The sequence below is a fragment of the Clytia hemisphaerica genome, unplaced genomic scaffold (genome assembly GCF_902728285.1).
Source record: "Clytia hemisphaerica strain Z4C2 unplaced genomic scaffold, Clytia hemisphaerica genome assembly, whole genome shotgun sequence".
NCBI classification, from domain to species: Eukaryota; Metazoa; Cnidaria; class Hydrozoa; order Leptothecata; family Clytiidae; genus Clytia; species Clytia hemisphaerica.
In genome coordinates this window covers 956,386-972,356 of record NW_027103657.1, presented here as the reverse complement: position 1 = coordinate 972,356, position 15,971 = coordinate 956,386, and the positions used below count along the sequence as shown (strand labels likewise).

Below are 15,971 nucleotides of genomic sequence, written 5' to 3'. Positions count from 1 at the left end.
GGACAAAAATCAGTTTTTTGAAGTTTGCAAAAAAACGCCACATAGAAGATCTTTCAAATTCAGTATGTGAATAGAACAGTAAAAAATACAACTTTTCTATTTTTCCTTTTTTTTGCAAAAGTTCTAGGAATGAAAATAAAGGGATAATGATAATTGAATACTATCCATTGATGATCCGCGGCACTATCGTAAAGCTAGAATCGCTTCGCGTACTCTTCGCTTGAGAAAATGATTGACAGATTGAAGTTTTTCACCCCGCGGTGCGCGCCGCGCGGGAGCTCGGGCGCTCTGCGAGAGTTCTCGGCTCAATCCTCGGACCGCGCTAAAATGGTAGACTGAGCTGCGATAGATCATTTCGATGGAAGTTGTTGGAATGTTTACAAGGCTCTTGACAGAAAATCGTTTGTTTTATTGTCAATGATGACAGTGCGGTTATTAATTTTGTTAGATCTGATAAATTGATGTTTGTAAGTACACTTTATAGTTTTGATTCCCATTGAAGAATCATATTCTGGTTTTTATGTTATTAGATGGTGTTTTAGAGCTTTAGGTCTACACTGCCTTTTGCATTTTGTGTGTTTTTTTTCTTTCTCAAAACAGATAAAATTATGTGTAGTATCTGAGCTAGGCCAATCTAATTATTCGAAAAAAATAACAAAAAGCGCGCAAATAAAGATTCTCATTGGTAGAGAAAAATAGAAAGAGTGATAATTATGCAAAATTTTAATTATGCAAAAACTAGACTAGAATCTACTTTTTTTTAATTCGTGCATTTATTACAAGAATTCAAAAGGGTTCGAATGCTGATCTGTGGATGAAAAAGTTGAAAATCTTCTTTTTTCGGTTTAAAACTCAACAAATTGATCATTCAGCTCACATTTCAAAGAATTTAAAGGACCAGGTCGTACGCAAAATGGAATAGAAGATCCATTTTGGCCATCTTTGGGTATATTTAATCATTTTTTTTAATAGAAAATGGGACAATATTTTGTTTTTTATACTTGTTGGCTATTATTGTTTGGCCAGCTTTTGTTTTGGAAATGTTCCTTTGCTCAGAAAAACTCACAGAAAGCTCAAGACAAACAACCAAGTTTGGATCCTTCTAAGCATTCTTTCCGTATGAGCAAAATCGCAAGGCAGCACCTATCAGATGAAAAGAATCCAAACAACTTTCCAAAGCTTCTTGGTGTTGATTTTCCAGGTAATGCATGTGTAGTGTATGACCCTGGACACCGCCGTACATTTTGCGGTGGAGTCCGATGGGCATCCGATGGGTACTGTGGTATTTTAGGTTAGATAAAAAACACCGTACAAAATCCCACCGTACATGGAATTACCACAGATCGACTACCCACCGTACGATTCGTGTACGGTGGGACATGTATGGTGGTAAAAATGGGTTAGGCTCCGCCCACCGTGCACCCACTGGATGCCCACCGGACTCCACCGCCCAATCAGTTACATCAAAATGCCTCGAAAATTGTATGCAAAAATTATGGTGGCCGAATTGCCGTGGTGAAATTCCCTTAGAAAGTATGCAAAACATATGCAAAAAGAAAGTATGAATTAAAAACTTACATGCATAATTGGCATTATACAGTATAGTACTAACTCTTCATACAAAAATTACGGGAAACGCATATTTGGACTTTGTACCCTTATGCTGCACTCAAGCACTTAAAAGCCAAAGTCCCGCAAAGGCGGGACAAAAATCAGTTTTTTGAAGTTTGCAAAAAAACGCCACATAGAAGATCTTTCAAATTCAATATGTGAATAGAGCAGTAAAAAATACAACTTTTCTATTTTTCCTTTTTTTTTGCAAAAGTTCTAGAGGAATGAAAATAAAGGGATAATGATAATTGAATACTATCCATTGATGATCCGCGGCACTATCGTAAAGCTAGAATCGCTTCGCGTACTCTTCGCTTGAGAAAATGATCGACAGATTGAAGTTTTTCACCCGCGCAGGAGCTTGAGGAGCGTTCTCGGCTCAATCCTCGGACTGCGCTAAAAATGGTAGACTGAGCTGTGATAGATCATTTCGATGGAAGTTGTTGGAATGTTTACAAGGCTCTTGACAGAAAATCGTTTGTTTTATTGTCAATGATGACAGTGCGGTTATTAATTTTGTTAGACCTGACAAATTGATGTTTGTAAGTGCACTTCTGGCACTTTATAGTTTTGATTCCCATTGAAGAATCATATTCTGGTTTTCATGTTAGTAGATGCTGTTTTAGAGCTTTAGAGCTACACTGTTATATTAAAGTGTAATCTTGTAGAAGAAAGATTAAATTTGCTTCTCTTGAAAACTAAAAACAATTATATTCGCTCATCTCTTAGAACAAGCACTATAAAAGACCATAACATTAGACAGAAACTCAAACTGAAAAATCACCCGCGAAGGTAAAAAACAATCCTTATTCGGCTGACGGCAAATTATTCTCCTGGGAATAGAGCCGCCAAATGATCAAATCAAAACATTGAGAAAGTGTGACGTCATAATTACTGCTTTCAGTTCTCGTGTTTTGAAAGTTTGATAGTGTGTACTCCGTCTTCGTGGAATTTTTTAATGGCATGAAAACAGAATATGCAATGTCTTTAAGAACAAATTCCTAAAAGGCTTTTGTTGTTCTGTAAATATTTCCTTTTGGATTAAGAAATTCCATCTTTTATTGTTCTAATGATTATAATATTTATTTATAAGATGCTTTGTTGTCTTTTTAATCTTTGTGTAAACTTGCATATGTTTTGCATACATTCCAACCACGGCATTTTCGTGCCTGTATTTTTGCATACAATTCAAGATGGCAGACGGAAAGGCGAAAAGGTCTATGTCAATATGAAAATTGCGTAATCAGAGAATGTATGTCTCGCTCATTATAAAAAGGCCGAGACAAACTTTCAATGATTGGATTGTAACATCGAGTTAGGCGGCCATCGAAAAATTGTTCTATTCGCGTCACCCGTCCGCATCATATTTTTCGCTGATTTTCATCAATCTGTCAATCATTTTCTCAAGCGAAGAGTACGCGAAGCGATTCTAGCTTTACGATAGTGCCGCGGATCATCAATAGATAGTATTCAATTATCATTATCCCTTTATTTTCATTCCTAAAAGTTTTGCAAAAAAAAGGAAAAATAGAAAAGTTGTATTTTTTACTGCTCTATTCACATACTGAATTTGAAAGATCTTCTATGTGGCATTTTTTTGCAAACTTCAAAAAACTGATTTTTGTCCCGCCTTTGCGGGACTTTGGCTTAAGTGCTTGAGTGCAGCATAGGGTACAAAGTTTGTTTTGTTTGCGTCACCACCCGCCCCCGAATTACTGCCGTAATTTAAAAAAACCCGGGAATTTTTCCGCTTGCCCGCATGCATTTTTAACACCCGTTGCGACGCGAACAGAGCATTTTTTCGATGGCAGCCTTAAGTCTATTTTGTTAAGTCATCAGGGGGTAAATAAAACAGACCTTGATACATTTATCGTTCGTTTCAACTTGACGATTCGTTTAAAACTCAGCCTCCTAAATATTTGGGGTAGGTAAAATATGTACAAAGAAATTCATACTTTTCCAACCCGGCAAATCTTTAAAAAAGAAGCGAACAATAAAATATAATTACCCTTTCCAAATAAACCTCTTCGGTGGAGAGCGTAGTCTACTCTGACGTTAATTGTAAAATTTATGTGATGGGAGTTTGACATAGTAATGTAATGTTGTTTGGGGAATTATGAAGTTCTCTGGAATTTTGATTGCATTTATTCAGGTTGATTTTTTATGACTTCTAATGGTACTTTTTCTAACGAGTTTGATTACTCTGTTCTCACACTTATGTCTTTTTTTTTCGCGTCCTTTTCCGTGATAACTTTTATTTATATTTTAAAGACAGGTAAGAAGGCATATTGATGTAACTGGCAATGTACGACGGTGTCCAGGGTCGTGCATGTGTACACATGATGAATGTTTTAAGGGGCAGTTGGGTGAGGCCTAGGCAAAATTGATTGCTTATTTTGTACTTACATAATATAACAATCCAAAAGTTGCTTTACACTGCAGCAATATCCAATTTTGTACATTATAATTATTATGTAGGTTTTTAATATTTATATTGTCCTACATTATAACAGTAGGTGCGTCTTGCGATTCCTGCATTAATATAATAACACGCATGCGTAATTTGTCATTCTTTTAAACCATATGTATTTAATTCCTGTGATAAACAATGAGTAATGAATTGCTAGGGGTTCAGTCACTTTCTGTCAGGGTTGGGGACGGCCAAATGTCGACTTTTTTTATTCTTCCCTTTTGACCTTTTTGATTATTTCGTTATTTCAATCTTATCAGTTAGAGTCAGGGTTGGAGCTCGAAACATTGCGTCATTATTTAGATGATCTGGAATGGATGAGCACCAATTTAAAAGGAAAATGGTTAGGTCTGTAAAGTGTACATGAGGCCTTCTTTTATTTCTTCGAGTGTAGAAAGGTCCTTGAACAATTTTTAATCCGGGGGGCACTCCAGGTAAGTGACCTACCGGACGTGCGGCCCTTAATGGTAGGTTTTTTGGACTTTGGAAAGTGCACTGTAAGGGTTGATTTGTGAGCAAGTGGGAAAAAGTGCACTGTAAGGGTGTAGAATTTTGAGAAAATACCAAATTTTGAGGTAAAATTTGAGAAATTCCATAAAATTTTGCCCTGAAAGAAAAGGGCAAAAAATTTCGAAAAATTGCACTATAAGTTTCGATTTTCAGCCAAATTTTTCCTGCACTGTAAGGGTCTGATTTTAGAGACCTGAGTTTTGGCCGAATCTACCACATTGTAATGCGTTAAAAACCTATATAATGTACAACATTATTTTCTATAATGTACAACATTATTTTCTGTGGTGAGTTAGGACTGTATTACAGATTACATTGTTCTAAGAAATAAGAGAATGTTTCTGGTTTTCACAAGAAGCAAAGAAATCTTCTATAACAATAGAAGATAACATTTTAATATAATGCCAATTATGCATGTAAGCTTTATCTATCTTTTTGCATTCTTTTCTATGAAATCTCGCGATGGCCACCATTATTCTTGCATAATTCAATATGAAAACTTCTCTTGATGTTGATTTATAAAAGAATCTTAGAAAAAGCAGTCGCATCGTTTGAAGATGTGAGATCATCCCAAGCACAAAGGTGAAAAAGTTCAAAAAAGGGTCACCGGGTGACAACATAGAAAAGCTCAACTGGCCGGTGGCCACAGCTGCTGTAAATAGGATCTTGCTCTATCTTTTTGTTGGGTAAAGCAACCTCTTCTGGCTGGATAAGTCATCTAAAGGATAGCAGGAAAACAGAGAATATAAAACAAAACAAACTTTGACAGTTTTCAATTGCTTAATGTAGCCAAATTGTAAAGCAGGGAATGAGAAATGCAGCGCATTGTTGTTGTTTTTTTTAAGTTTCTTTAACCAGGTTTTTTCTCCTTATCTTAGGTTGTAAAGCTCACACACTTTATGATCAGGTAATTATAATTGAATTTGCATAAAAAATGCCTAACGCTTAATAAGTTTCGCCAAATTTCTGCCCTTTTTGAGATCAAATATCTTACTTGGGCCTCACTTCTACATGTACCAGTTAAGATTTTCTGATAAACAACCGAACTTACTTTCATTTGCACAAAAAAATTTCATGGGCCAACAATGAGTGTGCCGCCATTTTGAAATTTTTCAAAGTCCAAAATGTCTCCACTTTCGCAGTCTATAATGGCTGCGGCCCTCACTTTGAAAAATTCTTTTTGAAGAATTAGGTTCTATTACTCTTCCACTTTCCATATCTGAAAAGAAATTCATGGGCCCTAGTCTCTTTGAGTCAGAATAAGCCCTAGAAGTGAGTCTGGTTTACTAAGATTTTATGCCTGAAAACTCCTTAGCAACGGGTTGTTTACTCATAGCAACGGCTCTTTAAAAGCTTAGATGAAAGAGGGGGCATTTTTCAGTTTCAGAAATCTAAGGATATCACTTCCTGACCTTGCCCATTTTTGCCTATTTTTCTCAGAAAATGGCTCTTAAACACATAGCAACCTTCTCAAAAGAATATCAAATTGTTTTAATATGTATTTTAGAGGGGTATTGAATAAATCTGATTGATAAATAGATCAATTTCTTATTAAATGATTACTCGTGTAACTTATGGCATGCTACAAAATGCCATGATTTTAACGCAAAATCCTATTTTGATCATTTTGATCATTACTTTCTGAAAAATCCAATTATGTGTAATTTCTCAAAATTGACAAAGAATTGATTCTTTTATTGTTATTTCTAAAAAGCTTTATTTGGTATATTGACTCCTAAGGTCTCCATTTTTTTTTAAATTGGGTTTTTCTTTCATATTTTAGGAAAGTGACCTTACAAAGCTTGTCAAAAGTTTTGGCACAGATTATGACACAACAACTATTCAAGAGCTTTGTATGTTTCTTTGACTTATTTTTAATATTCCTATCTTTGTGTAAAGGTTTTAAAGGTACATGCTTGATTATGAATATAATATCATGTATTTTCAGCTCAAGGATTTCAAATACTTGGAATGTGTCATCCAGAGCAAAGTTTTGAAGTTTTTGATGCCATTGTTCAGGTAATTGTTTTTTGTCGATTGTGCTATACTCCCTTAACTTGACTTTACACAATATCTTTTTCAAATTCAGTAAGATACTGATTTTACCCATGCAATTTCAAACACGCTTACATGCTATGGCGTCTTCTTTAGCTTTCTTTTTAATAAAGATATCTCTAATTTATATTCTTATCTGTTTTTTTATCAGACTTTTCCTGGTGCATTGTTTGGGTACATTGGTAGGGGAATATCTGCTGTCAGGTTGGCTAAGGTGAATTTATAAAAGTATCAAGTTTGTATTTTGATTTTTAGTCCTTCTTTATCTATCATAAATTTCTAACGACACTGATTGATTTTCAATGTAATGACTTGAAATTCTTTTTTTAGATCAAAGCAAGTTCTGAGAGCGCCATGAAAGACTTTGCTCATGTCATCAAGCAGAAACCTAATTTTTATTTACCTTATCGATGCCGTGCAGAGGTAAACCTGAAAATAACTTTAATTGTTAGTTCTGATTTAACTCTGACTTTGCATAAACTCTTATCAGATATAGCTTTTTATCACATTGAGGACTTTTGAAACTCTTTCAATTCTTTCTTTTCAGCTGCACTACCTTACTGGAAATTACGAAGATGCTCTGAAAGATGCAGAAAAAGACCTTCATTTCAAACATGATGGATCTGCATATGTAATGGCTGGCATAATTTCCTACAAGCTAGAGGTCTGTGTACAATAAGTCAATGAAATGCTTGCATGCTTTTATTTTTGTATTTACCATCCCTATTCGGGCCAAAGCAAAGTCTTGTTTCTAGAAACACAGGTGACGAAAAAATCTTATCCAGTCATCTCCAGATAATAGAATAAATTGTTTAGCGAGTAGAACTGTAAAAGTGCCAAAAAACAAGGTTCATTTTAATTTCTCAACATTACTGCCATGAAGAGATAGGGTGTCAGGTCAAATCTTTTGAAGTCTGTGCATGGACATATAAACAAACAATCATCTTGTATGATACTCGACTTAGTTTCTCGCTCTCTACACAATACTGATGCTTGATGATAAGATTATCACCAAACCATTTTTGATTTATTTCTTATTATAGAAAGACAACCAGGCTGTTCAATATTTAAAGATGGCACAAAAGTTTGTCAACGGAAACAATGCAATCTCTTACGAATACTTAGGATTATCGTACCTAAATATGGGCATGCTCAGGGTTTGTCTTCTCTTCTTGTACTTAAAAATTCACCATCTAATGGCCTTGGGTTGGTTGGGTGATGACAAACAAACATTTTTGAAAGGCAGATATTAATGATAGAATAAATCTTTGATCTTCTATATAAAAATAGTATATTTTAGTAAATATTCAGTTTATCATCAAAATTCAATTTTTAAATATTTAGAATGCTGTTGATGCTTTGAAGAATTCACTTGAATATGAGGGAGAAAATCTGAATGTTTGGCAAACTATTGGTACTATTTACAGGTAAATATTAAACATAATATTTTTTGGGTAACATTTCAATTAAAATCAGATACTGAAAATTATTTGACCAATCATTGTTTTGCAAAGGTATTGGAAGTTTGTCCTTTTCCAAAAAATAGACAAGGATAATTTTATAACTTTTATAAATTTATTACATTGTTTTATAAACTCATTTACAAACTTTAGCACGTAATTAATAGTATTATGCTAAATTTTCTCTCTTAGTGAACTAGGAGATCCTGCATTGGCACATGTGTTCCTTGATAAAGCCCTTGCTATGAAAGCTGATGATACCAAGGTCAAATTTTTGTAATATCCTTCAATCGTATGATAATTTTTAGTCGAATATACGAAAGTAAAGCTTGTCTCAATATAATTGGCGGCAGAAGGGTATAAGTTTTTGGCCAATGTTGCATTCTTCTTGTGCTTTTGGAGATAAATATTTAGACTCTAGTTTTTATCACTCATTTCACACAAGCTGTAGGGGGCTACTACATCACTTAATTGCTTTATCTGTAAGCCAGAATATGTTCTTTTACTTTAGACGCTGGAATTAAAAGGACATGTTTACTTTTCAAATGGACATCCCAAAGAAGCTGTAAAGTGGTATCAAGTAAGTATCAAGGGAACGTGTACATCATTGTGATACATCATGACTGAGTTTCTTTTAATTATAGTAGTAAGAACCTAGAGAATTCCCCTTTGTTATTAGAAGGAATTCACCTTTGGTGAATGATTTTTTCACTAGAGTATCTTTTTAGCTAGAGCATTTCACAAAAAAAGTATTTTTTCAAAAGCTTTTGAAACCCTCTTTCCGATGAAAGTTTGAAATAAAGGTTATCGTATCATACACCTAAGATTTTGAATATCTCTCCTTTCTTCCTTTTAGTCGTGTATGCGAAATGATCCAACACAGACAAGCTGTATGTTCATGCGTGCTGTGTCTTACGCTTCCATTGGTCAATTCTACAAAGCTGTTAAAGTGATGACAAGGGTTAGTAAAAAATCAAATCCCATTATTTTTTGCATGTGATCTGATCCAATAAAATTAGAAAAGCTGTTGTTAGATGATTGATTAAACTTCCTTTTGTATTTGGCAATATGTGACCCCCAAGTTGTGTAGTTTTACGATTTTAAGCAAACTTTAACAACTAAAGCTCCAAGTTGTGTAGGAGCGCACTTTCTTGTGAAAAATGTAAGATGTCCTCAGTTGAAGTGATAAAGTAACGTCTGTTTAATGAGTAGTGAAGGCATAGTCGGTAAACTTAACCAAGCATGTTAATTTTTATTTTTCATACATGTTTCGATTTAATAATCATCATCAGTGTTTTTAGTTCTTATTCACTAATTCTTAATGGAGTGAATTTTTTTATCTGTCATATCATCTGTCATCTGTCATGTTTATCTTTATCTGTAACGTCTATTTAGTTAAGCTGCAGTATTTGGAAGCTAAGATAGAATGCACAGACTCAGGAAAATGTCTTTCAATTGACATAGACTTTTTACATACATACATAACTTCATCCTACTCAGCGAGAAGGTGAAGCTAAGACTTTTTGAAGTGAAGTTAGACTTTTTAAGGGAATTTAATTGGCTTGTTTTAGAGGCTGCCTAATACATAATTTAATGCCGTTTTTACCGATAAATAGTTTTTTTACTCTTTTAGGTGATGCTCTCAAGCACGTGCAATCAAGAATACAAAGAACCATTATATTTACGAGGTTGGTATATTTCATCAGTTTTGAGCATTTAACTTTAACTTTGGTTTATTTTGCTAGTTACCTGTTTATCGACTTTAATCTGAAGAAATTGAATGTTCCTCGAGTATCTACGATGCTTAATTAAGACTCCTTATTCATAAAAAAAATCATCGCAGCGAGTTAATTTTTCAAAACAATACCAAAAATTTGATTTTTAGATTTTTATCGTTATCTGAACCATCGATTGGACACGCCCTTGGTGACGTATCGATTCGATGAAGATTTACCCGAGAACTATCGATTTATTTGGGCGAGAAAGGTGCTACCTAATCACTTTGTGAGTTCGATGAATATCTCGGGCTACTATTTAGGTGTCATTATTTACACATTTTACATTTAAGTCAATTTAGCAATAATGATTCAAAAGTTCTAACAAACTAATGTTTTAAAGCACTTTTTTTTACTTTAAGGTTTTTTTAAGATATATTTATAAGAGTGATATCGTTTGCTTACTCGTCAATTTTAATTTACAAGCTTTTCACATTTGGATTGAAACAGCTATGTGGAGAAAGATTGGTCAGAAAAAGGAAAACAAAAACATTTTTTTGCTTAGATCAGCATAATATAACAAAAGGCAGACACTGGCTCTGATATGAAATATGTGTCTGATACGAAACGGGAACACTTATGTAAAAATAAAACCTTTAATATTGAGCATCTAGCATTAAAGTTATGTTCTGAAAATAACTTAAATCGGTAGCAAATGAACATAATCAACGGTGAACGGTTTTTTTTTTTGTTTTCTTTCTGACTTCTGTGACTTCCATACGTATATTATCCATTCTTCACTATTTTACAGAACTACACGGAACAACCAGGGATTGAACCACACATCATGTAAGTTTGTTTCAAATAAAGATTTCTTTTCCCTTTCTCTAAAATTCCCCCGTAAGAATCTACAGTCACATGGTCGTGTGTTCCGAGTCTTGCAAGTATCCTTTTCACGCTTTTAAGTATAGTTTGTTATCGTCGGTATTAGAGAAACTTTTAATTTCTTTTTCAGAAAGTTTTCATGCAAATTAATCATCTTCTTAGCTTAACAATTGAAAAAAATTTTGCTTCTCATTCTAGAGATGTCGAAGATGTCTCTTTTCAAGAACTTCCAAATGATACTAAAGTAAGTAAGATGTTTCTTATTTATCTTCCACTTCTGAGAATGTTCTCTGTTGGCTCTTTTATAAATAAACAAAAAGGGGGAACTGGATAAGAAAGGTTTTTGAATATTTTTGTACAACTGAAGTCCCCTTATTTGATCAATTTCTCTTGAAAAAAGTGAGCTAGAACGCCATGATTGCACCCTGTGTATTGAATAAATCTTTTTATAGATTTTGCTTTGTAAAGCACGAGATTTGTCCGATTTATTACAATATCGTGCGGACGGGTTTATGCCCAATACAAGATCAAATAAAGCCATGGCACTGGCTGCGCTCGATGTTGCACAAACTATACAAAGGTATCAATGTTTTCGAAACATCTACATCGACTTTAGAATTATGATCCCCAGGTGTGTTTCCATTGATACACTTACTCCATATGAATACCTTAAAACTCGTTGGTAGGGTTTTGTTTGTTAGGCCACGAACAAAGTTTCGTAATAATTTCAACAATGTAAGAAGCGCTTGACGTATTTTTCTCGTAGGGAATACATTTATTTATTTTGCACTTTAACATTCTGTCAATTTACCACTCAGTTACTGGAACAACCCAAAAACGAAGAAAGGCTGGAAAGGGCGTTCGTTTTCATGGCGTGATATATTCGAAGTGGCGGTCAAATGGCGGAAATTAGTTTCTATGGATCAGCCAGTGATATGGTTGGATCAGCTACCGAAACAAATTGTCGACGCGGGTTTTATCACTCATATGATCATGAAAAAAGGCTACGTGGAAATGCCAAGGTATTTGAGGATTATTAAAACAGAGGTGACCCTTTTTTATCAGGCCAAATACTAAGCACTTACTGGATTCTAGGTGATAGGCGACAGTTCTCCTCCAGCGGCGATCGTTTCAAGAGGGCGCCAAAAAAGACAAGAGGCATAATCCTCCTTTGGTTCACGATTAATCAGCGCTCCTTTTATATTGCCATTTCGCATAATAAGAGTCTTTCGCCCGAATTTTTCACATTTTTTGAGTAATTTCAGAAAAAAAATATTTTACTAGGATAACTTCTGATCTAATAAACTTAATTCGACAAATGACTTATCAAAAGTTAAGTTTATCTTTTCTCTTTCCAATGATAAAAGGTTTGATTCTTTGAAAAGTGCTAGAAGTTGAGAAATTCACTCCAAAGAGTAAATAAATAAAAAACCAACATATATTTTCATTTTTGACAACCAATGTGTAATATGCTTCTCAAGAACTTAAATAAATCCACAAGAACTGCTCATTTTTTCAGGTACTCCTCATATACGGTGGAAGCACTACAGTTGGCTAAATTTATGATAAGAAGTTTATTGGGACAGAAGCTTCCAGCCAAAGCACAAGATCTAGTAATGAAGGCAGTCTCACCGACAGACATTCTTCACATTCTTCGCAAATATGACGGTGCCAACCAGAATGGAGGTAACTAAAGGCCTTTATTAGCGTAATTTTGCCTTCAAGTTTTGAGTTTGTTCGTTCTGGAATAAAAAATGTTTCAAATTAACCGAGAAGAATCTTGAAAAGTCTCCTTTTTATCCCGGATCTGTTAACCCAGCTTTATTACGAATAACTGGCGTAATAGGAGTGATATGCAATACAACCGCTATGCTAACTATAACTCCCATGGACCTACTTCATTTCCTGGAGTAGGACCATCTTCCTGGAATATTGTCTCGTCTGGATTCGTGTCTGGAACTGTTAGAAAGAGCAGGTTGGAAAATTTTTAACTCCTTATAAGTTTAAATAAAGTTTCTACTGCTGCAAATAGATTTTTATATTTTTATCAAAAGATGCCTTATGATATCACTGATACTTGTTCCAGAAATCATTGATTTTTCTGTGTTTTCAGCATTCACTGTGGGTATGCAGGTACCATCGAGTCGTTCCAAAGGTGCACTCCTGAACAGTGTAATGCTCTCCATCGTTGGTGAAAACGAAGAAGACATTACACTCTCCATACAAAGTGCACGCACGTCACAACAAATATTCCAATATCACGCAGAGCTTAGTCACGTTTTCAACGAGCTTCGTGATGACGTCATCAAAAAGAAAAGTAGAAATAGCGGCAAAGTAATATGTCTCTTCAATCTTACTGTTTTCTCAATTTATAAGCACTAGTTTTCAAATTCAAGGTCTATCTAATCTCTGTTTTCTTGTCTTGAGTACCACGCTATTAACTAAAGTGACTTGACTTGGTGAAGGCGGTGATCTGACGATCTTAATTCAATTCATTTAAAACCACGTGGTCTGAAAACGAAAGTAAAAGCGACTGGGTTGTAATGCAATTGTTTCAATTTTGAAGGCGGACTTTATTTTGGCAGAGAGTGAAGTTACCTTAATTGACTTTTCATTTAGACTGGATTTACAGAAAGCTAGGGCTCGCCATTGGAAAGACCAGGGTTTGGAAAGACATAGAATCTGTTTTTAATGAAACTCGTTTTCTTTCTCATCATCTTCAGGATAATGACGTCGCAACAACAAATTTAGTTTTACAATTAGTTTATTATTTTTACAATTTGCTACCTCTCTCAAGGGGCACAAGGTAAGTGAAAGTAAATTTTAAAGTTAAACTTTTTTTTTGTAAAAATTCTTTTTGGCTGAGGGGTTTTACGCGTATTCAAGAAAATCTATTTCTTTTATTCAGTCAAAATTTGTTCTTATTAAAAGATTAACTATTGACAGGCCGATGAATTTCCCGAAATGACATGGGCACGATTTTTAATTTTAGAAAATATCATGATAAAGATAACTAAAAAAGTCCTAGAGATTTGACACTAATTTTACATCACATCGGATAGGGGAAGGCAAAATCTTAAATACGTCACTGATTATTTTTTGCAGTGCAATATCATACAGTGTAGCGATGGGAATGTTTTTAGCCATCGATAAAGAATTAACTTCGAGAATACCAGTAGAAAAGGTAAATAGATTTCAAAATTAACTCATATGTCAACACGCTTCAAGCTATCTGCCTGAATTGGGCTTTTCTAGAAAAAAAACCGTATACCCCCTGTTGAGAAGGTCCATCCCTCTGTGGCTGGAAATGCTGTAACCCCCTAGAATTCCAGGCAATTTCAGGTTTAAACTCCTCTGGAATTCTGAATTTTAGTAGGATTTAAAAAGCTACCCCCATGGAATTCCAGTTATTTTTGACCGATTTTTGTATCTCCCTATGGAATTCCGCAACATATCAAACCTTATCCCCTTGGAACGGAAATAGACCTCCTCAACAGGGGTATACGTTTTTTTTCTAGAAAGGCCTATTCCGCCAAATTAAGTTCCTTCCAAAATATATTTTATTCAGCCATCAGTAATATAAATAATGATTTTTGGCAAAAAATATCCTAAAACACACAAATTTGTTTTTCCAGTCATCCGCCAAATTAAATTCTCGTTTAGAATGTCTTTCTTCAAGCTAGTCTTCAAGAAAAAGCCCCAATGAAAAATTACATGAATTTATGAGGAGATTTTATTCTTGTTGCTTTTTTACTACTGTTTTTAGCAACCAGATATCGAAGCATACTTTGCTGGCAGTTCTGAAGCTTTCATTAAAAAGATTAGATCTTGGCTTAAATTTAAAAAGTAAGAATTATTTTTTTCGAGTCTGCTATTTTGATTCTTATTTTTACCACCTTAGTGGTAAACCAAGTATGAATTTCTTTTTCTTTGAAAATTTGCACACTAATAAGCGGGACTCCTTTCAGTTTTTTTTTCGGATGGGTTCAGAAGCAGGGCGGTTTTTTTCGGTGTTTAGATGTACCAATATAGGACCAGAAGAATCTGGTAAATACGGTGATTTTAATGCCACTTACTTAGGATGTGTGGTACGAATTCTAAAATTGTGTCAACTCATGGAACATTAAAAATAATGTTACTGCAGTTTTAGTTACTTTTCTTACTTACTTACCTTTTTCTAGCGCTCAAGTTTCAATATCAAAATATCCAGATGTCACCAGTACTTTCTATTCATCAAGAACCGTCCTAGAAGCATTGAATGCAGATTTTACAGAAGAACAATGTAAACCATACAGGCTTCATCAATGACCACACCATAGTAGTAACGTTGGATATTGAAAAAAGAATTAGTTTTGATTTTTACCAATCTTTTTTACAAACGCTTTTTTATACATTTTCATATACTCGTTCATGTTTTGTCTTTCCAACCTATAGTTCTTTCAGACACAGGATATTTTACTTGTTTCATTCCTGTGTTTTAACCTCGTTTTTTTTGTGTTTTGTTCTAGTCTGAATTTGTTCTGAGATTGCGTTCTAAATCTATTCTTTCATCATCATGTTATTTTTTGAAAATATTTTCTAGTTTTAGTATACCTTGAAATGTATATATTTTTCCAACAAGCCTTTTTTACGAAACCGAAGTTTTTAAAAGATTGTAGTTTTTTCCAGGCACTTCGAAAATGCATAATGTAGACTCTTTTTCTGGATTTTTATCTAGACTAACATTGTGACCAAAATCCCTTCTCCCTTAAGTATCAATGTTGATTTGAGGTTTATTGGACCCGATAACAATTATTTTGGGATCCTACACGATTTTTTATACGAATATCCAAAATTTCTGAAGCCTTCGAATGTTCTAAACTTTTTGAGTTTTAAGCCTAAAAATATTCTTAACATGCTCTAATTTAGACCATTTTGTGAGTATTTTTGGCTATTTTCCTAAGAAAAAGGGTGTTTTTGAGACCACGAAGCCTTAAAATGTTCTTGACTTGTAACATTTTGGCCATCGAAGCCCTATGTTCTTATATAGTATGTTCTTATAAAAAAACGTGGGAGTGTTCTTCACAATATTTAGTCAGGCATTGTAGGTCGATGTTTGATTTTTCTCTGTATGATGAGGGACGCTTGCTTCTTCGATGTTTGCTTTCAGATGTTTCTTTTCAATTTCGCTTTCGTTTTCTCGGCATGACGAAGAAATATTTTGAAATTCTAATCAAAAAGATTATAAGAAAATCTTGAAACTTTTGTAAACACCACCATAATCTT

The 15,971-nt window shown here is 34.3% G+C and overlaps 1 protein-coding gene across 1 annotated transcript; it reads left to right on the top strand.

Annotated features, from left to right (window-relative positions):
* The first annotated feature begins 775 nt into the window (after positions 1-775).
* On the top strand, positions 776-15,418 carry LOC136803235 (tetratricopeptide repeat protein 13-like). The gene is made up of 24 exons (XM_067059959.1): positions 776-1,201; positions 5,470-5,498; positions 6,375-6,444; positions 6,540-6,610; positions 6,798-6,860; positions 6,977-7,069; positions 7,194-7,310; positions 7,690-7,803; positions 7,991-8,073; positions 8,299-8,371; positions 8,618-8,686; positions 8,963-9,067; positions 9,740-9,794; positions 9,992-10,110; positions 10,633-10,670; positions 10,905-10,950; positions 11,159-11,286; positions 11,525-11,728; positions 12,226-12,392; positions 12,820-13,040; positions 13,430-13,512; positions 13,812-13,890; positions 14,473-14,552; positions 14,888-15,418. Exons 1-24 carry the CDS (start codon positions 976-978, stop codon positions 15,012-15,014), a joined length of 2,460 nt encoding a protein of 819 aa, XP_066916060.1. The 5' UTR covers positions 776-975; the 3' UTR covers positions 15,015-15,418.
* Positions 15,419-15,971: the final 553 nt, after the last annotated feature.